The 24,855-nt window shown below is 41.2% G+C and overlaps 1 protein-coding gene and 1 long non-coding RNA gene across 3 annotated transcripts in view; one reads left to right on the forward strand and one right to left on the reverse strand.

Annotated features, from left to right (window-relative positions):
- The window catches only part of LGR5 (leucine rich repeat containing G protein-coupled receptor 5), a 124,388-nt gene that overhangs the window by 34,744 nt on the left and 64,789 nt on the right, over positions 1-24,855 (reverse strand). For both annotated transcript variants that reach the window (XM_032347029.1, XM_032347028.1), the window contains exons 3-4: positions 17,709-17,780; positions 7,608-7,679 (exon numbers count right to left, since the gene is read on the reverse strand). In XM_032347029.1, coding sequence (XP_032202920.1) covers positions 7,608-7,679; positions 17,709-17,780 — 144 coding nt within the window. The remainder of the gene's footprint in view (positions 1-7,607; positions 7,680-17,708; positions 17,781-24,855) is intronic.
- LOC116593141 lies at positions 1,994-19,679 on the forward strand. The gene is made up of 3 exons (XR_004286772.1): positions 1,994-2,233; positions 19,131-19,191; positions 19,562-19,679. It is a non-coding gene; the product is annotated as an uncharacterized LOC116593141 (long non-coding RNA).

The following is a 24,855-nucleotide window of genomic DNA, read 5'->3' on the forward strand; positions in this document are numbered from 1 at the left end:
ATGCAGAGAGGCAGGCAGAGAGAGAGATGGGGAAGCAGGGTCCCCGCTGAGCAGAGAGCCCGATGCAGGGCTCGATCCCAGGACTCTGAGATCATGACCTGAGCTGAAGGCAGCGGCTTAACGCACTGAGCCACCCAGGCGCCCCATGTCACTTATTTACTTTAGAGCTGGAAATTTGTCTTTCTTAATCCCTTTCACCTATTTTACCCATCCCTGCCCCCACCAGCCCCTCCCCCACCCCCGGCCCTCTGGCAACCACCAGTTTGCCCTGAACCCTTGAATTCTTAGAGCAGAGTCCTCAGCTAAGACAATGGAAAGCTAAATCTTGCAGATACCAAAAATCCCTGAAGGAACCACTGGGGTCCAACTCTCAGCTCAGGAAGGGCAGGGAGAAGAAGCCAGGTCCAGAGATAAAGAGTTTGGAGCCAGAGAGATCAGTGAATGTAGGTGACAAACCGGAGGAGATGAGCTGATCCTGAGCAGATGTTTGGAACAACACTTACGGTCTGAGGCTTTAGTTCAATAAATTCAATAAAAGTTTCTTGAATGTGTTTTCTGCAGGCCCTGCTTCTGGTGCTGGAGAGCTAACAGCAAACCAGGCAGACATGGAACATGTTTTCTAAACATGTTGATCCAACATTTATGGAGCACGTTTTCTCAAGTGTAGTCAATCAAATCATTGTAATGAGATGTTAGGTGAACGGAAATGTATGGTAGGACGACCTGACCAAAATTTCACTTTTCTTTGAGACCCAGATCTGGGTTTCAAGTTGTTCATGTGATATTTCTACGTAGTCATTCCTTCACAAATATACACGTTCAAGACCAAACTCATTATTTCCCACACTATTTTCCTCAAATGCAGCCCTCTACCTGTGTTTCTTTTCCTTGGGATGGGCTTCATTAAGCACATGGTTATATAAACTGTGATCATCCCTGGCACCTCTTCCTTCTTCATTCTCCATTGCTACTTCATTACCAAATACTGGTAATTTCATCTAAAGATTTCTCAAATCCATTTCCCTTTCACCATCTCCTACTGTCCCAATCCTGACAAAGTTCTCCTTTCTCTCCTAGGCTGTTCCAATAATACAGATCAGATCATGCCCTTTCCTCCTGTGGATTCCCATTGCTTTCACAATGAAGACCAAAATCCTTGACAAGTCCCAAATAGCTTTCAAGGTGTCTGACCCTCGCCCCTCACTGCCTCGCTAAACTGTTCTTGCATTTCTTCCACCTCACTCTTCCTGCTTTAGCCACATGGACCGTGTATCTGTTCCCTGAGGTACTAGCCCCTTGCCTCCCCCGGCAATCCACAACAAGGTAGCCCATGCATAGTTCCTCTGTCTGAACTGTTCTTCCCTCTTGTCTTTGTCTAATCAACTTTCACCTTTGCAGTAGGGACAAGATACCCTTTTCTTACTTACAGTTTCCTTATCAAGAAAGTGGAGACAAATTCTGCCTCATGGGTGATGAGGGAACAGACAACCGAATGCATAGGGAAACACTACAAAAGGCTGACTGGCCCATCTTTAATAATAGAGTTCTCTTTCCTTCTTCAACTTACTTACTTCTGTCCTGCATCACTACTAGTTTCTTTCTTTTTGTGAAGCTTCACAACATAGGTCTAGAAGGAAGATGTGATTCTGTCAGGCTCCTTTCCTTCATATCAGTGTTATCTGTTGTGTGCCCATTCTCCACAGTGGCTTTGAAGCGGGGGCAAGATAGTGTCACTACGCTAAAATGGGCAGATTTTGGAGTTGAAGAGACCAGAGTTCTTCTTTTTATTTTATTTTTTTTTAATTTTAAAAGATTTATTTATTTATTTATTTGACAGAGATCACAAGTAGGCAGAGAGGCAGAGAGAGAGGAGGAAGCAGGCTCCCTGCTGAGCAGAGAGCCCGATGCGAGGCTCGATCCCAGGACGCTGGCTGGGATCATGACCTGAGCCAAAACGCAGAGGCTTAACCCACTGAGCCACCCAGGTGCCCCGAGACCAGAATTCTTATCCCAGACTCATCTCTAGCCTGACTCCATTACAAGCCATATGACCTTGAGGAAGTCATTGAACCTCTTTGAACTTTTGCCTCCTCCTCGCTAGGGAAGGGATCACTTCAGCTCCTTCCTTGGGAGACTGCTTCGATCCGTGAATGTGGGTGACAAACCAGAGGAGATGAGCTGATCCTGAGCAGATGTTTGGAACAACATCATGAGGATGAGGGGAACATTGCAGGTAAAAGTGCTTCATAAATAGGAGGGGCTGTTGCTTTTATAACCACAGAGGTTTAAATACCCTGAGTGTTTATGATTTTATCCTGGTACATGACATGCTTTACTGCTTCTTCCTGTGCCTTTTTACAACTCCTCACAGACTTTACCTACTCTGGAGAGGGGGACACATTTTGCCCCCTTCACAAGGCACCTTCCCATTGGTGCTATCCCTTTAGCTTCTCCAAAGAGTTTAATCTGCTTCCCAAAGGGAACCTTCGTTTCTCATCACAAGACAGAAAAGTGGTATTTGACTTCTCATTGATAACATCTGTGTTCTCGCTTATTTACTGATCTGCTAGGCTGTCCTATACGGGACTTGATCAGGGCACTGGAGGGTAACCTGATGTAAGAAAGCCTCGTGCATGGAGTCTTGCATTAAGTATTCACATTTTTTTCATATATGATTCTGAGGACTGTGCTCCAACTGACTATAAACATTGCATGGCAAGGGCTTTATCTTTAAAAATAGTTTTCATCTCCTGTTTAAGTGGGGGGAGGGAGACAATAAAATTTTCATGGGTGCAGGTTTGCACATGGTTCTATGAAGTGAACGCCCAAGACTGCTACAGCAAAACCCTTGGCCTCTAGAACATCTAAGTCCACCCCCATCCCAAGACTGACTCGATATGCTGGCATTTGGTGCAAAACTAAATCAAATTTTTATTTATTGGACATGCATTTTTATCGTGTAAGCTTGTCATTTCTCTTTCTGGAGACTGTTTTAGTGGAAGGAATAATGTCACTAATACTAAAACCGTTTTTTTTAAACCCCTTTGATCTTTTAAAGTTAGCCTCTTGGTTACCTCACTGCTTTTTTTGTCTGCAGACACCACCTTGTCTTTTGTTACTTCCTTCCCATTCTTTATCCAGGGTCTGAAACCGAATAAGCTCCTGGGTATTAGTGGGAGAAAACTGTGGCTGGTTCTAGGCTTGCCTGACTTTTGGCTCAGTGCGGTGAGTGCCCTCTCTTCCCCCTCTTCCTCCTTGTCTCCTCCTCTGGCTTACTCTGTTTTAGGACTGTTATAAGCAAAACCCCACCAAAAAGAGTGGGGGACGTCATTAACATTTCAAAGGGTTCAGGGATGGAGTGGGAAGACCTGAAGGTAGATCAGGAGATGCCTGGGCAGATCCTTTTCCAGGCAGGAGTTTTTCTTCTTCGGTTTTAAAACAACGTCTTACACTCTGAAGAAGAACATCAGCTGATTGGAGAGTAGAGACAATACTAAGGATATGTCTCATTCTCTTATTTCCTATATACCAACCCAATTAGTTTCTCTGGTACAAACCTGGAATGAAAACTAACATGTATTAAATGCAATACAGGACAAACATGAATACGACATTCTCTTTGATCATCTTGGACTTGATGACAGGCAGATGAATGAACATCATTGAGGACTGTCCACAAATGAAGCAGTGGTTCCCCCCTACCCCCCAAGACCGATTTCTTAACTACAAATACAAAGGTGTGAGGGCATGGGAGGGTTAAGGTTTGAGTTTCCATCAAATCACTGTAATCTGAACCTGGTCCTCAAATGACTATTATGCCCAAAGTTTCTTGGTGAAATACAACTCATTGTGAATTCTGATTGCATTTCCTATTCCCTTCCAAAAAAACAGAAAGGAAATTAAGTTATATTTGATTACATTACAAAAAAGCCAACTGGTGTCTGGGCAGTCATTACCATGCCCGAGGGAAATGGCCATACTGTACAGGGGCAAGCTCTGGGCTACTGAGCTCTGGCACGTGGGCTTGACCTCTTGTTCTTTATGCAAGCAATTTGCAAGCATCAGGACAGAGTTACAAGAACACAAAAGTACCTATGTGTTTTCCCGACGAACAAAGCCAAATAATTTTGTTTAGGTAAAAGAAATGAAAACTACATCTCTTGAAACATGAGTCCAGTTTGTTTCTTGCTCAGCAATGTTACCAATTTTAGCCTGTCAGGTTTCTTAAACTATCTTTAATGCAGCTGACTCGATACGGTGAAGCAAAGCATACCAAAGATCTACTTGGGTCGTAATCAACCGGTTTGGGTTTGTAGACCACTTGTTAGTGTCATAGAACAACAAAAATGTTCATTTTTCAAAAAGCAGTGGCCACACCAGTCCCCGGAGGATTCTGCTAAAATGGAGTTTTTGAGTAAGTAAGACTGAGATCGGGCCCACCGCTCTGTGGATCTTGGAGATGCCCGTGCTATGATCAACACCTTCGAATGGGAGGGGTGGGTAATACACAGTATGTGGCCTCCTATCTTTATTGGCTGCAGTCTGTTGGTATAATTAATAGACAGATGTGAGCTATTTCAATTAAACACAAACAATGCAACCCCTGACTTTTAGTGCATGGTCTAAGGACACCATGAGTTCATCCTGGAATGCATAAGGTTATGATTTCAGGTTTGAAAATGGTTCGGGAAGAGTATCTGCCCCACACCTGCAGGAACGTGGGGGCACCAGTCTTCCCATTCCTCCTTTAAAAAGCCCTTCACGTTATATAATTGCACCAGTTAGAAAAACACTCGGAGAGTGCAGCCTCAGGAGTCACCACCTGCCCCCCACCCCCGTGATTCGTCTTTGCAGTTGGGGTTGAGAAGCTCCCCTTGGAAATGACCAGGCGGCGCCCCCACAGGGCTGATAAGCTCACAGCCCAGCGCCCAGTAGAGCGAAGGTATAACACAAGGAAAATGAGCAAGTGAAGAGAACCAGAGTAACTTCCAGAGAAAGAAAGAAGAGGAACCGTGACCAGAAGGGCCGAGGGACAGGCTAAGGGCTGGAGATCTGGGTGGGGACCTCCCAATTGTGGGCAGAAGGCAGAAGATAGCTGTCACCCTCTTTGTTGCTGACATCAACATGGAAGCAGCTCGAAGGGCAATGAATGGAGAGCGGATGAGGAATGTTATGTGTGTAATAACCACTCCTCTCAAAACTAGTGCTTTCATTTTCAGATCTGCTTCAAGGAAACAGGAGAGGGACTATTCCACAGTCTGGATCTGGGACAACAGTAGAACTTTAAAAGGGCTCGCTGTGCCCCCCTCCCTGCAACCTGCAAACCTGGTCGGGTACAATACAGTGTCTGTGTGGTTGGTGGCTCTGTCTATGATACTTTTTGCCAAATCTTAATTCTTGTATCAAAGCAGCACAAAGAATGTGAGTAGACATGGCGTGGTAGCCCGAACTGCCAATGCTCAACACCTCGCCTGGGTCTGTGCGCTCTGGGCAAAGGGACCGGGGGACAGACATCACACAGCCGCCCGATAAAATTCAGCAAGCACTGCGGGCCGAGCGGTCTATCTAGATGCGATAACCATCATAATAGAAAGTTAACCCCTGGCTTTTTCACAGGGAACACATACTTATAAAGTTTCAAACACAATTGTTTTTTTGTGAATCAGAAACCATCACGCAAGAGACACCTGGTGAACAGTAAATATGGAAACGGTAAGAAACCAAATCCGGACACCTTTATCAGGGAGGCACCACCCAGTTTGAGCGAACAAAAGATTCCTGGTTTTCTCTTTCTCAAAGAGTTCACTTCTGTGTGTGTTCTGTTTGTGATCTTCTTTCAGCTGATAGTGGCTTTTGGTTACAAACTCTTATCCTTGTATCTTCTGCCTCACAGCTGTTTAAAGTTCCCATTGGCCACTGCCATTATCTCGTTTTTCAGTGCAGCCCCTAGACCCTGTGCCCTTACACAGACAGCCCCACTTGAGAGCATGTGGCCGCTCTGAGCGCTCCTTTCCTTCAGGAAAATGCTGGTGCAACAAAGGAGGAGTGATACTCGGATGGCTTTAGGGAGCCCTTGAAAGTGCAACAGACTGGTCCCAGGCCACAAAGGGGCCCTTGTGGGCTTGTTTATCTATAGGCCCGTGAAAACCTAGGAAGTCACTTTGTTTGACTGGACTAAAAAGCTTAAAATGGTCTCAAGCACAGATTTGCTTTTATTCAAAAAAAAAAAAAAAAAGATCAAAGGAGGAAAGTATCATCTTCAACCTCACATTCCTCCTTCTCTTGAATTGCCTCAGTAAAAGGCATTAAGCAAACCATATGTAATTATTAACTGATGGATTCTTTTTTCTGCTTCTTCTTCTTCTTTTTTTTTTTTTTTTAAAGGGAGAGGGGGAAGGGCAGAGGGAGAAAGAGAGAATCCTAAGCAGACTCCCTTCTGAGGGTGCAGCCCGACATGGGGCTCCATCTCACAGCCTTGAGATCATGACCCGAGCTGAAATTAAGTCCAACGCTCAACTGACTGAATCACCCAGGCGCCCCAATTATTGGAATCTTTTTAATCCTTTTCAGCTAGAGTCTGCAATATTTATTTGGCTTTTTTATGCATTTAACTCCCTCAGCAGTCTAGACCAGAAACCAGTATTTTGCTTGACAGGTGTAAGTAAGATAAAAGCAGAGATTACACACGCATATATTGGAAATTATGCAACACATCATAAACACTGATACATTCTGACGAGAGGAAGATTTACTAGCCAACTGCTCGTGGCATAACCTTGACAAATAATCACTGTAAACAATCGCTTATACCCCAAGCTCTAAAACATCCAGATGGTAAGAAAGTTCTTTTTGTGAGAAATAACTGATTTTTATTTATTCAGAGAGTCTAAATCAATGGAGAGTGGAAACTCCTGACAGAAAACTTGTGTATTCAGAATAAGGAACAATAACACCGCCGCTGTGTTATGTCTGTGGGTGTGTCTGTGTGTGAATCCGAGGTATGGGTGAGTCTATCTGGAGATTGTTGGTATGTTTGTATGTCTGTTTGGGGATGGGGAAGTTATGCAGGAAGGCTTTAAGACATACCGTTAGATCTCGGTTTATGGATATGAGGACTCCTGATGTCCATAAGGAACTTTAAAAATTAAATCTTTATTCGACCCAGAAAACATTTTACTATAAGGCAGCTCAGATCATCTAAAAACAGAATAAACTGAAGATGCCAAGATGTCTAGACTGTGATACCCCTTTTTCTAGATAAAAAGAGAAAGCATTCTCTCTGATTTGAATTCTGGAATGAAAATATTACATGGGAAGGCAGGGTGAGATCCTAGACATTCTGTCCTGTGATACCAGTATATCTAAGAACTTGTCACTGCAGGTGCTGTGCCTGAGTGTCTGACCCGAGTCAGTGTCCAAACTCCAACACTCATCCCTCCCGCATGTATTGTTCAATGAGGCTCAAAGCATTGTTGCTCTAATGAAAAGTCTCCTTCACAACTTATTTAGGTATGGTCCCCAAACGAGGCACTGATTAAAGTGGCCGCTTGGACATTTCAGTGCCCCTTCCCACACTGATCCTGAGAACATTTGCAAGCAATACTTACAGGGACTGAAGGCTTCGCAAATTCTGCAGAGCTTCCGTCGGTACCTGTCTCAGGTGATTATTCTGCAGCATACTGCCCATGAAAACAAATGAAGAAAAACGTTAAAGAAGGCTCACGATAACGAATAATAATTGGCCATAGCCATGCCAGTCACTGTTCTAGGCATTGGGGAAACAGCAGAGCACAAGACCAAGTCTTGGCCCTTGGGGAGTTTAACGTTCCTGTGTGGAGTGAATGATAAGTAAAAATTGATGGATGAGTCTATAACATCAGACAAGTGATAGGTACCATGAACAAAGAACAAAACATGGATTTGGGATGGATGGCTACCAGGGGTGAGATTTTTATTTTAAAGGTGGTCAGGGAAGATCTTTCTTAGGAGGTGAGAATGGAGTCATGGAGCAAATCCTGTGGACATCTGAGAAGAGGGAGGAGTAAGTGCAAAGGCCCAGAGGCCAGAGCTTGTTTGACTCATTCAAGGAGAATCCAAGAATCATGGGAGAGGAGTGAGTGAGAGCAAGAGGTTGAGAGAAACTGAGACCATCTCATGGAGGACTTGCAGGCCACAATGAGGCTTTTTTTAAGTGTGGTGAGAAACTCCTATTGGAGGGTTTATGTAGGGAAATGATATGCTCTAATTTATGTTTTTATCCTTTTAAAAAATTTGAGTATAGTTGATGCACAATGCAACATTAGTTTCGGGGTACAACTTACTGATGTACAAGTTTCTACATTATGCTATGTTCATCACAAGTATAGCAACCATCTGTTTCCATACATCACGATTACAGTGTCATTGACTGTATTCCTTATGCTCTGCTTTTTATTCCTGTGACTTATTCACCCTGTAACTGGAAGCCGCTATCTCCTACCTCCTTTCACTGATTTTGCTAACCATCTCCACCCACCACCTCCCTCTGGCAACCGTCAGTTTTTCTTCTGTATTGATAGGTCTGATTCTGCTTTTTGTTTGTTCATTTTTTCAGATTCCACTTATGAGTGGAATCATGTGGCATTTGTCTATTTCACTTAGCATAATACTCTCTAAGTCCATCCATGTGGTCTCAAATGGCGTGATCTCATCTTTTTCATGGCTGCATAATATTCATACACATATGCATGCACACAGACATACATTTTCCTTACCCATTCATCTATGGATGGACACTTGGATTGCTTTCATATCTTGCTATTGTAAATAATGCTGCAATAAAGACAGGGATGCATATATCTTTTCAAATTAGTGTTTTTGTTTTCTTTGGGTAAATACCCACTAGTGGAATTATTGGAACATATGGTATTTCTATTATTAATTTTTTGAGGAACCTCCATACTGTTCTTCCTAGAGGCTGTTCTGATTGACATTCCCACCAACAGTGTACAAGGGATCTCCTTTCCCCACACCTTCACCAACACTTGTTTTATGTATGGTTTAAAGGATCCCTCTGATGACTATATAAATTATACAAAATGGAAATATGGCTACAGTAGGAAGCTATTAAAAATCTTTTCTCTTCTTGTGTGTGGTCATATTTTAATAGCAATTAAATTCTTTTTGTGAAGTATTGCACTTTTGCTCGCCTGGATTCAACAGTTCTCAGAACATGAGGACTACAGAACAGTAACACCTGGTAACAATGAAATAAAAATATATCACTGTTAGTAGGGAAATAGCAAGGGAAAAAATTCCCATTAGATCCCTTGTACTTTGCTAGCTTATTCATAAATGTTTATAACACCATAAGTTCGCAGCCATTCTGCCTGTATTTCTGCCAGAGGCAGAAGACTATTTTAGGAAAGTAGATATTCTACAGAAATATTTCTGCTGAGGAGGTCGCCCGCTTTACATTTGGATCTCTGAAAACAATGTTCCCGTTTCTCTCCTTCCACCGAAGAAGTTTCTTTTCATGAGATGACTCGCTGGGATCTAACCCCACGTGTATGTCTGACTCGGAACTTGGTGTACGCTCCACTGCACTGCAAGCAGTCTCTTGAGGCATATTGGCTGAATGTCCAGATTCTCGTTAGATAGTGTATGGAATGATTACAGTAAGGGTAAGAGTATGGGTTCTCGAATCGGTCTGCCTTTTCCCTGCCACCAGCAGTGTGGCCTCGGGGACATCATCCAGTTTCTCCACATCTCAGTAACCAATAATAATACCCACCCGAGGGCTTACTGAGATGATCTGATGAGTAAACGTATAGGGAACAATCCGTGCTATACGGTAAGCATTCCACCAAGGTCAGCCCTTTTTTGTATGAATTGATAGACTCCTTGTCAAAACTAGCAATGTAATGAGATCATATTGGATGTGACATTTTAATTAACCACTAAATAAAATGAGCAAAAATAAAATCTGTGCCAGTGGTTCTCAGACTTCGGTGTTTATCAGAATCCACTGGGAGACTTATTAAAACCCAGAGTGCTGGGCCCACCCTCAAAGTTTCTGGTTCAGTACATCTGGGTAGGAGCCAGAGAATGTGCATTTCTAACCAACTTCGAGGTGATTCTAGTGCTGAAGGGCAAGGTGCCACACACTGAGAATTACCCTACGCTAGACCAAGTGATTTCTGGTAGAATATTTTCACCTGAACTTGGGGCTACATTGAGCTTGGAGATAAGGCCAAAGTTTTATGTCTTTTAATTTAAAACCATTTAATCTCTTTGACCTTTGGTCACTTATCTGTATAATGGGAATATAATAAGATCATCTGACTGATAAGGTGTTTGAGGATTAAAATATGTAATGTGAGTTCGTATATAAATGAGACACAAAAAATACTTAAGGTCATAAAATTTACACTTTTCTTATCATGTCTGAGATTCTGTTTAAGAAAGAACAGAATTGGGGTGCCTAGGTGGCTCAGTGGGTTAAGCCTCTGCCTTCGGCTCAGGTCATGATTCCAGGGTCCTGGGATCGAGTCCCACATCGGGCTCTCTGCTTGGCAGGGCGCCTGCTTCCTCCTCTCTCTCTCTCTCTCTGCCTACTTGTGATCTCTCTCTGTCAAATAAATAAATAAAATCTTAAAAAAAAAAAAGAAGTAAAACATGAGCTTTTAAAAGAAAAAAAAAAAAAAAGAAAGAAAGAACAGAGTTATGTCACTTATAGTCCAGTAGTTTGCCAAAAGAATTTCATTATTGAACTTGAATTCAACTAACATTTCATAAATTAAGAGTGTCAAATGTGTTGCTTCCTTATGAACAAAGTCAAGCTTTAAGAAGACCTCACACTTCACATACCTGTCAGGAAATTGGGAAAATTGTAGCCTGAATTCCATATTTCATAATTCGCCTGAATATTAAAATTTCACATTTCTCGATTATTTTACACTTTTCCAAGTAGTTTTAATATATATAACATATATTATATATAGTTTTAATATATTATATAAGTTTAACTCCACAGAAATGTTTTCTAAGTCACTCATTAATTGAGTGACACAGTTAAATGATGGTAAGACACAGATAATGGACTTAATTGATGTCTAAACTTTGCAGGTAATACATTACTGTACAAAGTGTTTATTGAATAGTCTTTCTATGCTTTGCTAACCAAACAGTGAAACTATTAAAATGTGGACTTCCTAAAAAATTGGAAAATTGGAGTAGAGAATAAGAGATATTCAGGTGGTTTTCCTTCATTAAGTATTTGCAAACTGTCTCCAAAGTTTTATACATCTTTATACAAGGTTTTTTTTTTTTTTAAAAGATTTTATTTATTTATTTGACAGACAGAGATCACAAGCAGGTAGAGAGGCAGGCAGAGAGAGAGAGAGAGGGAGAGGAGGAAGCAGGCTCCCTGCCGAGCAGAGAGCCCGATGTGGGACTCGATCCCAGGACCCTGAGATCATGACCCGAGCCGAAGGCAGAGGCTTAACCCCCTGAGCCACCTAGGCACCCTCTTTATACAAGTTTTAAAACATCTCCGAGGTTTTATGCATTCAGAAAACAGAACTTAAGTGAGCTTTGCCGATGATAATTTTTAAACTACTCCTGAACTACCTCTTGGCAATTTAATTTTTGGATTACTTCTACCAGTAAAATACAAAAATATAATTTTAAAAAATCACTTAAGTCCTGATTCTCTTCCTAAAATAACTTCTGTTTAATTACTTTTAAATGACAAAACATGAGCAAGTTATCTCCATTATATCCTTATAAGTCTCCAGTGAGTTAATTAGAAAATTCTGTTTTTGTTTAAGATATCCTAGTGGGAGACAAAACAATTAAAGGGTTTATAGCACTATGGAGTGCAATTAAAACAGAAAGCATTCACAACACGGCTGCTGATTTCTTTTGCAAATATTCCTTTATTCAGTGCATTGAATATAAGCAGAAAGCACCATAAACTGGATATGGGTTTAGGCAATCTTAGCTTTATATTTATCATTCGCATACGGGCGAGAAAAGAAAACACTTTCTCTAGAGACAAAGGATGGTTGCATATTTTCTTAATTTCTTTCCCTGATCTTAAAATATCAAAAATTTTAAAAATTAAAAATATTTAAAAATTTAAAATTTATTTTAAAATGTATTTAAAAATCTAAATATATTTAAAGTATTAAAAATTTAAAATATTCACTATTTCCTACAGCATCCCGAGCTTCTTAATAATACAATGTTTGGTTATTTTTTTTTGCCAACAGGACTAATTGAGAACAGGTATAGCGCAGCACAGGGAGATGAAATTATATGTTACAAAGGGACTTCATCACAGTTGATGGCGTGATCCTTTGGTATTCCTTCTTTCTGCCTAATTGTTTTGTGTTTAGAGATCAAGTAGCCGCTGAGACTCTGTTATAGGTCTACATGCGAACGAGAGAATTTGGGCTCCTTGTACTTTTCCCCAGTTAGTTTTACCCATCACCTCCACGGCTTTGGTTCTGGTGCCGGGGGGTAGAATGAGAAGCAGTTCCTTGACTGAATGGTTTACACGAGAAAATGAACCTTGGCTGAAGAAAGCCTGGTTCAGAATTCCACTGGACTAGGTATTTTGCAATGCAGAACCAATAACTTACTATTATTCTTTTATGAGGCCAGTATACAGGGGTAATCTTAAATATTAGTGAACTTCCAGAGTTCACAGTAGCAAGATTTCAGATATAACGGAGTCCTAGCCAATGAGAGCTGTTGCTGTCTTAATTTTCTCAGTGGACTAGATTACTCTTCTCTCTGTCTGTCTGTCTGTCTCTCTCTCTCTCTTTTTTTTTTTTTTGGTCAAATGCCCTCCTTTCCCTCTCTATGCTGCTCATGGACCCAGATGGATATAACTTTTATATTACCTTTCTTACCATGCTATACTGTAATCAGTTATTTCTTTCTTCCAATGGCTTTTGGACTTTACAAAACATTTGGAAGAGTTGCCATGAACATAGAAACAGGGTTGTCTTGTTTTGCATTTTACCTCTAGCACTTTGGTCTCAACACTACTGGACCCAATTCTCCCTTTAATCCCAATACTTTATAATGCCTTATCTCTTTTATTTAGATAACATTCATAAAAATATAGCCTATTTACACACATCATTTTGAGGGAAAAAAATCAATATAAGATACTGCCCTAACTATATTATGAAGGACCAATAAAAGAAATGTATAATAAAGTGATACACGTGTCGTTACACACATGATGTTCGGATAGGAGACATCTTTATGAACAAGTCAGACGTTTGCCTCTCCTTTTAATGAATAAGGTTGGGTGTGAGAGAAACCCCATGATCAGAAGCTATTTTGGACAAGAACAGGGAAATGAGATTAGAGGTCTAGATACATACTAGAAGAAGAACTAGAGTTAAGATAGATAACAGACTATACTTATATGAGACAGAAGGAAACAACCTTTATTAAAATAAAGATAACATGCTAAGGCAAATTTTAGACGTCATAAGAGAGAAAATCAGGAAGTGTTATACTCTCGCAGATGAGCATGGATATCTTCACAAATGACTTCCTTATAGAGAAGAGTAGTGTCAAAATAATTTTCCGCTAGGACAAGATAGGGTTGAAGTGAACACTCATCCTCTTAAAGCTCCATCATACGCTGAGGCAAGCATTCATTCCCCAGTACTTCAAGACGTCCTGGAGAGCATATAGACAACAGTGAATTGAAGCCAAACTGGAAAAAGAAATAGCACAACATTGCCTTCATAGCAGTCGGGTGGTCGACACTGCTGGATAATGGAAGAGCAAGATTAAAAAAGCATCAGGTCATCCCCAAATAAATAAATCATTATATAATCATCATAGGATTTTTAGGACCACTCTCCAAAAATTTTTAAAGGCCAAAATATAAAGTATTTGTTAAGCAACATTTGTTAATGAAATTCAAGAGAGTCTTATCCTGACGTTTCATGTTTCTCTGCTAATTTCATGGCAATTATTTTTAAGAAGTCTTATGCTTCCACAATTATATATCTTTAATTTTTAAAAAGATTTTATTTATTTATTTGACAGAGAGAGAGACACTGAGAGCAGGAACATAAGCATGGAAGAGGGAGAAGCCAGCTTCTTGCTGAGCAGGAGCCCGACCCAGGGCTTGATTGCAAGACCCCAGGATCTCGACCCAAGCCAAAGGCAGATGCTTAACAACTGAGCCACCCAGGCGCTCCATACCTTTTAGCTTTTTTTTGTGTGTGTGGCTTTGGAAGTAATTCTACTGCACTAACACAATTTTCAACAAAATATGTGGTTAGACACAATGAGATACCACCTCTCACCAGTCAGAATGGCTAAAATTAACAAGTCAGGAAATGACAGATGCTGGCGAGATGTGGAGAAGGGGAACCCTCCTACACTGTTGGTGGGAATGCAAGCTGGTGCAGCCACTCTGGAAAACAGCATGGGGTTTCCTCAAAAAGTTGAAAATAGACCTACCCTATGACCCAGAAATCACACTACTGGGTATTTACCCTAAAAATACAAATGTAGTGATCCGAAGGGGCACGTGCACCCGAATGTTTATACCAGCAATGTCCATAATAGCCAAACTATGGAAAGAGCCTAGATGTCCATCAGGAGATGAATGGATACAGAAGATGTAATGTATATACACAATGGAATACTATGCAGCCATCAAAAGAAATGAAATCTTGCCATTTGTGACAACATAGATAGAACTAGAGGGTATTATGCTTAGTGAAATAAGTCAATCAGAGAAAGACAATTATCATATGATCTCCCTGATATGAGGAAGTTGAGAGGCTTTGGTGGGTAGGAAAGGAATAAATGAAACAAGATGGGACTGAGAGCGAGACAAGCCATAAGAAACCCTTAATCTCACAAAACAAACCAAGGGTTGCTGGGGGGGAAAGGGGGTAGGGTGAGGGTGGCTGGGTTATGGACATTGGGGAGGGTATGTGCTATTGTGAGTGCTGTGAAGTGTAAACCTGGCAATTCATAGACCTGTACCCCTGGGCCTAATAATACATTATATGTTAATTGAAAAATTTTAAAAAATATGTAGTTAGAAATCATATAATACCTGAAATAGACAGGATACATAAACTGAATTGTTCAATGATTTTAACAGAATATATTTATTCCATTTAACTTTTCCTGTAAAAATCATAAGGCTTATGCAGAACTTCTTGTAAAACCTTTTAGTATTCTTATGCATGAAAATATTACTGATTTACACTTGGCCTGGAGGGACAGACAGAAGTCAGGTTAGATATGGGAGAATCTTTTATACCAGGCTGAGTAGCACATCACAGGACAATTTACTTCACGTCGGTCATCTGGAAAACCAAAGATGTCCCCCCAAATTTCCAAAACACTGTGTGGCAGGCAGAATGGCTGCAGTTGAGAACCATTGTTCTCCTGCCAAAATACTTTCAGAATATTTGACAATTGAATTTGCTCATTGAATATTAGTGTTTAAGTCAGCAAAGTAAATGGAAGCATGAATTCAATTCCTGGTAGGGGTCTTGCTCCTCCAAATCCCTCTTCACATGCACAGCGATCTAGCTAAACTGCCAAGTCCGAAACTGCCATTGCCATGCTTCCAATGTTCCCCTGGTTCCCCAGCGTGCCCAAAACAGGATCATGGCCGTGCATTTTTGACATGACATAAAGGATCTCTGGGACCTTTCTATGTCTTACAGGAAGCCAACTCTAAACCATCAGACCAGACTAAATGTTCCCCATCCTCGGGAGTTTCACAGTGTCCTACAAATATCTCTATCATACTTTTTAGATGAATCAGAGATCTGTTTGTCTTTGTCCTACTATCCTGATCCCACAACCTAGCACTACAAATAAACTCTTCAAGGGCATGGGTCATACTTATTGATCCTTGTATTTTTAGCAATAATCTGTTCAATGCCAAACACACATACACACACACCCACACACACCACACACACTTTTTTTCTCTCTCTCTGTAGCTCAATACACCCAAACACATTTTTTAAGTGAATTAAAATAATTGATTCTAGTATAATTTATTTAACAAGTATCCAAAATGCTTTGTGGCTCATATCTCAACACTGAAAAAACATTACCTTACTTGTCTTATCTAAACTTGATTTATTTATGATGCATTTTAAATGGTTCCAAGTATTTTGCTGAGTTCATGGAGATACAGGTGCATGTAAGAGTTCGTGCTACAACTCACAATTTTACCACACAATGAATTCACATTAGTATTCAGTAATATGACTACTTAAAAATATTTCTGCCTAGGAGCGCCTGGTGGCTCAGTGGGTTAAGCCTTTGCCTTCGGCTCAGGTCATGATCTCAGGGTCCTGGAATTGAGCCCCGCATCAGGCTCTCTGCTCAGCAGGGAGCCTGTTTCCCCCTCTCTGCCTGCCTCTCTGTCTACTTGTGATCTCCCTCCCTCTCTCAAATAATTAAATAAAATTAAAAAATATATATATTTCTGCCTAATAGCCAAAACAAGTTAAGGGTACGGGGGACCAAACTCAACCACCCAAGCAGACCAAACGATGGTTTGGCTGTTAAGTTCGATTTTTAGAAAAAGGTTCAATTTAAATAGAACTGCTTTTCTAAGAGCCTAAGTATCCCTTAGGTCAATAAAATGCAATTTCCATTATGGAGAAATATATCAAATGCCTTCTTAGAGTTTATAACTTTTATCTCAAAGAAAGGGAATAAAATCAGGATATTCTCTCAGATAAACTTTTCCTGGTATGACTTTCAACTTATGTTACCTATTTTCTCTAACTAGGTGACTTCTTTTTTTTTTTTAAAGATTGTGTTTATATATTTGACAGACAGAGATCACAAGTAAGCAGAGAGGCAGGCAGAGAGAGAGAAGAGAGAGAGGAGAAATCAGGCTCCCTGCTGAGCAGAGAGCCCGATGCGGGGCTTGATCCCAGGACCCTGAGACCATGACCTGAGCCGAAAGCAGAGGCTTTAACCCACGGAGCCCCCCAGGTGCCCATAACTAGGTGACTTTTTTTTCCTGCACAGAATAAAGTGAAAGAAAATTGAGCAATGAGAATTAGAAGAAGGAGGTATTCAGTAATAATGAGTTTTCTGATGAACCAGCTGGGAAGTTGGATATTAAATAATAAGAAAACCACTCTTACAAGTCCTGATGAATGAACAATTCTCAATTAAATAACTACTCACTGAATCTGTTACGTACTTGGCTTTTCTCTATTCACAAGTGGAACATAAACTTGGTAGTGTTTTAGCTAATCCTTATTCAGTGCATTAAACGGAAATAAGCTTGACAAATGGTTTGAGGCTGCGGTCTCATTATGTCAGCATCATAATGATTTATTCACTTGGTGACCAAAATGATTCAAGGAAGTGTCCCCAACTTCATTACATAAAAGGAAAGGGAAATACTGTCTTAGAAGTCTGAGTTGATAAGTTGCTTCTTTAGAGGCAATTTTAGATTTTAAATTAGGACAAGAGAGAGGGACTTTTTTCACACACGGACCCAGCCAGGTATAATGCGGTCCTGCAGCACCAATGAAGGTGGACTTGAATTTAAATGAATTAGCCTATGGTTCTGAATAGCTTATTAGAGGGATTCAGTCTTTAGGAGTTAATTAGCATCCACTTGACACTAAAATCTGAAATATAACACATAAAAAAGAAATATAATAAATAAGACCCTGTTTACTTACAGAACTTTAAGACTGTAAAGGCCAGCGAATGCTCCATTGGGAATGTATGTCAAAGCGTTTCCAGCAAGACGTCTGTGGGTTTCAAGGGAGAGGAGAGACAGTGAGCAAAGTTCTCTTCATGTGGAATTCATTTAGTGGTTAAGAAATGCAACAGAATTTTGTACAAACCACAAATGCCAAAAACAACTGTGTAAGGAGCCTTTTCTTGTTATATTTTGTGAAAAGCTTCTGTAAATTTCTAATCAAAAGGCTGGCGAAAGAAGTGCCTACCAAGAAATATAATAAATTACCTATTATACCATAAATCATTTAATAGCTTCGACTATGTAGCTCTCCTTTCTAAAAATTTTTTGACAAATGTTAACATTGTATGATAATCTTCAGAAATTGTAATGTCAAACTGTGATTGCTATATGATTTTTATAATTTTTCTTTAGAAGGCTAAATAAATCAGATAGTTAAACACAAGAGTATTAGCAGCCTAAATAAATCAGATAATCAAACATATAAGAGTATTTCTGTTGCCATTATCCCACAAAATACCCAAATTTGTTGCTAAATCAGGCAAATAAGAATGAGACTATCACAGTCCTTTTTTCTAAACTCTATCGGAAAAGGGTAAGTACTTTTAATCAATGGTTTAATTGAGCAAAGCCTTAAAAAACTGAAAATAGAGAGTAGTTAGGGTCAAAGACATTAATATGGTTTATTTAGTGGAAAGTTTTGACATCATTAACTGGTAAAATTTAAAGAGTGTATAATATTTTTCTAACTGGGAAACAATCAAGGTGAGAATGTACGTAAAAAGATCGACAAGGTGTGGCACTGGAAGCATCTGGTTCAGTACTTTTTTGGCAGTCACATCAAAGCCATAACCTCAGGTGTTAGATGGAAAATCCAAAATGGAAAATGGAAAATCCAAGAACAGCACAGAGACTCAGAAGAGCACAGGACCTTTTAAGGAGCTAATCACATTGTAGAAGGGTGGGTAAAACTGGCCATCAAGACACTCCCGTGTTTTCTTGACGGAAATGGAGGTGGAGTAAAAGGGTGGAAAGGCCCACTTGGCCAAAGTTTATTCCCGAGGGGCTGAACAGCTTCGAATTTATATTTTGATATTATCTCCAAATGAGAGGTCATTCAGTTCCACCGAGTCCCACTGACAGGACTGAACTAAGCCATTCAGCATATGACTTCAAATCTGTGTCCTAGGGCTAGTCTGCTCCACCAACAATCAGCTGTGAGTATCGAAATAAATATTATCTCATAAGCAGAACCTCTGAATAGCATTTTTGGTATGTGTATTAGAAAGCATGATTTTCTCAATCCAAATGAAATTGACAAAATGAAAATGTACCACAATTTTTGTAATCTCAATTTCACTATTGTTATTTTTTTTTTAATTAAAAAATATGTAACAAGAAACTGCCAAGAAGGTCTGCCTCCTCTGGATCTGCAGCACCGACTTGCTAGGAGCCGTGAAGTAAGTTTATACTCCTGAGCTTCGTTTTCTCACTAATTACGCCGAACAGTAAGATAAAGGAGCTACTCAGGTGCCTTCTAGCTCCTAAGCTCTAGGACTTCTCGGTCTCATCTTGTGTTTGTGTTGGTGCCTATTTTCCTTCTCTCCTCCTGTACTTGTACTTCTCCTGTACTTGTACCTCCCTGTACTCCTCCTGCTTTCCTCATGGTGCCTAAAGATGTCTTTCTCAAACTCTAAATAAATTTAGTGGCTTGGAACAGAATTAAGAAAGAGCAGAAAAACAACAGACTGCATTTTCTACTCTAGTAGCAAAATATCACTTTATGAAAAGCTTTTTTTAAATGAAAAATTTTTAAAATTTTCATTTTAGGAAAGCCTTGTTTCAAAACACGTTTGTGAAACTGGACTGAGGGGAAGACGTGGATGTCTTCCTGCATATGGTCAGATAAGTTTGAAGGCCACTAGCCTAGAGCACAAGAAGACATCCAACAGATGTATGCCAATAACATCTAATTCGGCTAATATTAAACCAGGGTGGTTTCAGAGGTGTTTTGTTTGTTTCCTATTAAGTTGTCTCACTAGAAAACCTTCTTTAGACTCTCACAACTACCCTTCCATCTCGTCTTCCACACCGACTCTCTCCCTACACCCGCTCACTCTGTGTGGCTGATCGTCTTTGTGAAGCCAACTCTGATTACATCACGACCCTCTTCAAAATCCTTTACCAGTTTGCATCCAAATGAAAAGAAATGTGAAGTGCTCAGCTCCCTCTCCACAATTTCCTGATCCCTGTTTATGCTGTAGCTCCCCGAAACTATGGGGCTTGCTTTTCTGAGACGTGCCGTCCACCGTCTCCCTTCCGGCCCTTGGCTCTATCTAAAATGTTCTCTCTCCTCTCCCTTCCTGTCTCTCAAAGCAATTTTATTTCTCATCTCATCCGTCAAAATAGACAGATGGGCAATCTGTCTGTTTTGAACCACTCTGGTAGCACTTTGTGTCTCTCTGTGGGTTTGCTGACTACCTGTCCTCCCGTACACATTCCCCCACCAAAGTGGGAATTCTTTGTTTCTATTATAGGGTCTTGCATAGTGTCTGAAACAGAATATGCTATCCAGTAGTGTCCAGCTAATTATCTGAGTAGAGACCACTAACTGTCCCCAGCACCCATGGCCCCCTCCTTCTAGAATACTTCCCCTATCCAGAGTTTAGTCTCTAGCTCATGTAGTCTCTAGCTGGGGGACCATATACTCTGCTAAAACTCTGGACTACAGAGACTACACTTCCCGGTCTTCTTTGCATCTGAACACGGTAATGCAACCAACTCTGGCTGTGAGCAAAGTGAAAGTGTGAAAGCTCCCATGTCATCTCCTTTGAAGGACCACTCACTCCCCAGTTTTATCTATTACAGGAAATTCCTGCAGAAGTGGTACTGGTGAGACAGCGCTAATGATTCTGGTGTGGAGAACACTTCAAAGAAGACAGAACAAGTGCAGCAAAAGAGCCAGAAGGAGCCCGAGCCCCTAGATGACTTTAGGGAGCAGCGCTGTGTCCGTGTGCTGGCGTCCACTTTGGGTGAATTACAGAATCCGTTACCATCTGCAAGCAAGTCTGTGACTGAAGGATTATTACCTGGCGAGACCAAGAAACCTTCACTGTTGGAGACTTTTCTAGATGCCAGGCTCAAGAAGCCAGGCTTGCAAAACTGTTCCAAACAGCAGCATCCACTCTCCTCTCTTTATCTCCCTTTTCTCCTCGTATCATGAGGTTGCACTTGGCACCCCTGAACGCTCACCACTGCTGCCTGTCGCTGTTTTGAACAGTCACGCTAAAGTCGGAAGACTTTTACTTTACCATTCCTCCAAGCAATCTTTGCAGCTCCGACAAGGATTTATAGAGGGCCTGCTCGGTGTGGGCACTGCTGTCCGTGCAGAGATGCAGCAGTGAGCCTCTGACTGCACGGAGCTCCCTTTCTAATGTGGAGAGATGGTCATTAATGGAAACACAAAGGAAGACCACCATACACACAGACTCTGAAAAATAATCAAGGCGAGGGAATGAGAGCAATGTGGAGGGCAGTGGGCTATTCTTTAAGATCAGATGGGCAGGGAAGCCTGTCTGCTGAGAGGGCATTTCCACGGAGGCCCTGAGACATGAGGGTATGTATGTGAAGGGAGGAGCCATGCAAGGGCCCTATGGTGGGAGTGGGCCTGGTGGGATCCGGAAGCTGCATGGAGGCCAGCAGGGCTGGAATGGAATGATGGAGGGAGCAAGCGGCATGGGGGTAGGGGGGCTGTGGGGGGTGAGGAGGAGGGGAGTGTGCAGAGGCATCCTGAGCCACTTCACGCAGGGTGCTGGAGGCCACAGGAAGGGCTCTAGGCCAGGAAAGGGGATGCGATCAGACCTGTGTTTTAAAGTAGTCCTTCTGGGGATGCCTGGGTGGCTCAGTCAGTTAAGCATCTGCCTTTGGTTCAGGTCATGATCCCAGGGTCCTGGGACTGAGTCCTGCATTGGGGGGGTCCCTGCTTAGTGGGGAGTCTCCTTCTCCCTCTCCCTCTGCCTCTCCCCCCTTCTTGTGCTCATGTGCTCTCTTGCTCTAACAAGTAAAGAAATAAAATCTTAAAAAAAAAAAAAAAGTGGTCTCTCTGATGGGAGCTTTTAAAGGGCAGCACCAGAGGTGACTGGAGCAGCTCAGGTGGGAGATGCTGTGGGGTACAGGTGGCCAGAGGTGGTGGGCTCTGGTGCAGAAGAAAGAAAAATCCAACCAGCAACCTACTAGGACTGGGCGCCATGGAGGCAGCTTAAGAGAGCAACATCTTACATTTACGGTTATATCACATATAACTTGCAGTCATTCGCCTAGTTCCCCAAAGTACTACGTGTAACACTGAAGTAAGGAACAGTGTGTGACTAAGAGCTGCTTATCGAATTCATGCAGACTCAGGCTTGGTTGATGATCCCATAGGACTTAACTAATCAGACTGGGCTGACTAAGAATTTCACCAAAAGTCCCTAACTATCCCTGTTCACGGTCCTAACTTCACGGTACATTTCAGAGTCCTAGGGCAGAGCTTTCAGACGAATGCCTTTAACTCTTACTGCTGCTCATATGTCCAGTGTCCTCACATAGCTTCGATGGTCCCTGAGACGTTTGTTGACTTTGGAAATGAAAAGTGAATGTATTTTATTAGTTGAAATTATTGTGAGGGCAGATACTTTCCTTTATATTTCCTGAAGTATAGCTTATTTCTCATGCACTGTTTTTCTTTTCTGGGCAAGGACTTTCATAGCCCTTGAGTCTGTATTCAGAACGAACCTGTGGAACCACAAACCTTTGTTATTAGGGGGGTTTGTCTTAAAGGAATTTCTGATGTGCTCTTAGCTATTTGCTGGGCTGGTGGAGGATCTATCTCATTGACAAAAACAACAGTTTAAGGAAATCACTGGATCCTTCTCATTTCTTTACCATGTGGGATGGCTTTAGGAATTCTAAAATTAAATACATATAAATTATGGGGGGGGGATGAAAGGCTTTCAAATGAATACATGAATAATTAGAACTGCACACAAATCTTTCCTGTAACGATCTGAACTAACAGATTTTTGGCAACTATGCTCCAAACCCCAGAGACCCACATACCATTGGTCTGAGAGGTAGATTTTTTTCCTGTTTCTAAAATTATTTCATGGGAATATCTCTTCCATCATCCTTTTTTCTATAATAAGATACAACTTAATAAGGAAAACTCTGACATTTTTATATAAAAATGTTTTTATTCTTAAAGATACTACTACATATATAAGACTCCTATCATCCTACTATTGTTAGTGTTACTGACTAACTGCCATAAAAAGACAAAAAAATCAAATTATAGTTGACACATGCCTCTTCAACTAAATCATGTAAGTAGATATTTTGGTGTTTAACAACCAATTAAAATATCTTTGAGAGTCTATGTTTCTTTGAATCTCTGTAGTAGTTTGAATCTCTAAAATAAAGAAATCCAAAGGATTTTTTTTTTTTTTTTTTGGTAGCCTTATTTTGTAAAAAATGGAGGGACCAGAGCAAAGCAATCGGATGTGATCTCTGATTATTTCTTCTCTCTGGATGTTGGCCTGGACAGGGAGAGGCATCTGGGTAAATGGGGTATGTACCGGGAGAGGAAGGGGTGCTCGACCCTGCTGTCTGGCTGAGAGCTGCAGGGAAATTACCATGTGGGGAACCATGGTCCAATGTGGGTTTCCCTGGCTGAGTTCCAAAGGCAGAGGAGCATTTGCAGAGCTAAGTGAGAGGGCCTGGCAAGTTCTACCGGGCCTCCTGGGTCAGTTCTTTTGAGAAACTTTGCCTTGTAATTCTTAGGGTGGGTTGTTTGTTTTACCCCTTCCCTTTTTGATTTTCTTCCTTCTCACCATTAGCATGCAATCAAGCTTATAAAAGTCCCTAAACTTCCCTGGGCCCCATTTCACTTATTCTTTTAAAATGATAAGGTACTTTCACACAAGTTTTTCTGCCCTCCAACTGTTTTTCTGTCACACAGACATTTCCTACTTAACTTCTCTTTCCTCCCTCCTCTTCCCTCTACACTGCTATTTTCTTCTTGTTTATTATAAGATTTCTTTATTATGCACCACTAACATTTTATTTTATTTTATTTTATTTTATTATGATTTTTTACATAACACTTTTAAAAAGATTTACTTATTTTAATTTTGGGGATGGAGGGGCAGAAGGAGAGGGAGAGAGAGAATCTCAAGTAGACTCCCTGCTGAACATGGAGTCCAACACGAGGCTGGATCTCACCACTCCTAGACCATGAACTGGGCCAGAATCAAGAGTCAGATGCTTAACTGACTGAGCCACCCAGGTGCCCTATGTAATGTCTCTTAAAAAGATTTATTTATTTATTTGAGAGAGAGAGAGAGAGAGAGAGATGGGGGGGTGCATTGGGGGAGAGGCAGAGGGAGAGAATCTTTAAGCAGACTCCCCATTGAGCACAGAGCTGAATGTGGGGCTCAATCCCATGACCCAGAGATCACGATCTGAGCTGAAACTGAATCAGACCCCTAATCGAATGAGACACCCAGGTGCGCAACCAACCCCTACCCACCATGTGACATTTTAAAAAGCATTCTCCCATACTTTGTATCAGGAGATGGATCAGAGATTATTCAGTCCATATTTTGTAGGTAAAGACACCAAAGCTTAAAAAGGTTTTATGTAAATGAAAGACACTGCCCCTTTCCCAGTTTTATTTAAACATAATCTAGTCTTCTGTCAGGGGGCATAGAAGTTAGGTAACAGCAGGGCTGCTTAAATAATCAGAGCAGAATGAACTTGAATAAGACAACCCTTAAAAGAAGTTAAAAGAATGGGACGCCTGGGTGGCTCAGTTGGTTAAGCAGCTGCCTTCGGCTCAGGTCATGATCTTGGCGTCCGGAGATCGAGTCCCACATCGGGTTCCTTGCTCTGTGGGGAGCCTGCTTCTCCCTCTGACTCTGCCTGCCACTCTGTCTGCCTGTGCTCACTCTCTCTCTCTCTCTCTCTGACAAAATAAATAAAATATTTATTAAAAAAAAAAAAGAAGTTAAAAGAAGACACTTCTGGGGCGCTTGGGGGTGTCAGACTTGAGTTTCAGCTCAGGTCATGATCTCAGGATTGTGAGATGG

The sequence above is a fragment of the Mustela erminea genome, chromosome 6, assembly GCF_009829155.1.
Source record: "Mustela erminea isolate mMusErm1 chromosome 6, mMusErm1.Pri, whole genome shotgun sequence".
In the NCBI taxonomy this organism is placed as follows: Eukaryota; Metazoa; Chordata; class Mammalia; order Carnivora; family Mustelidae; genus Mustela; species Mustela erminea.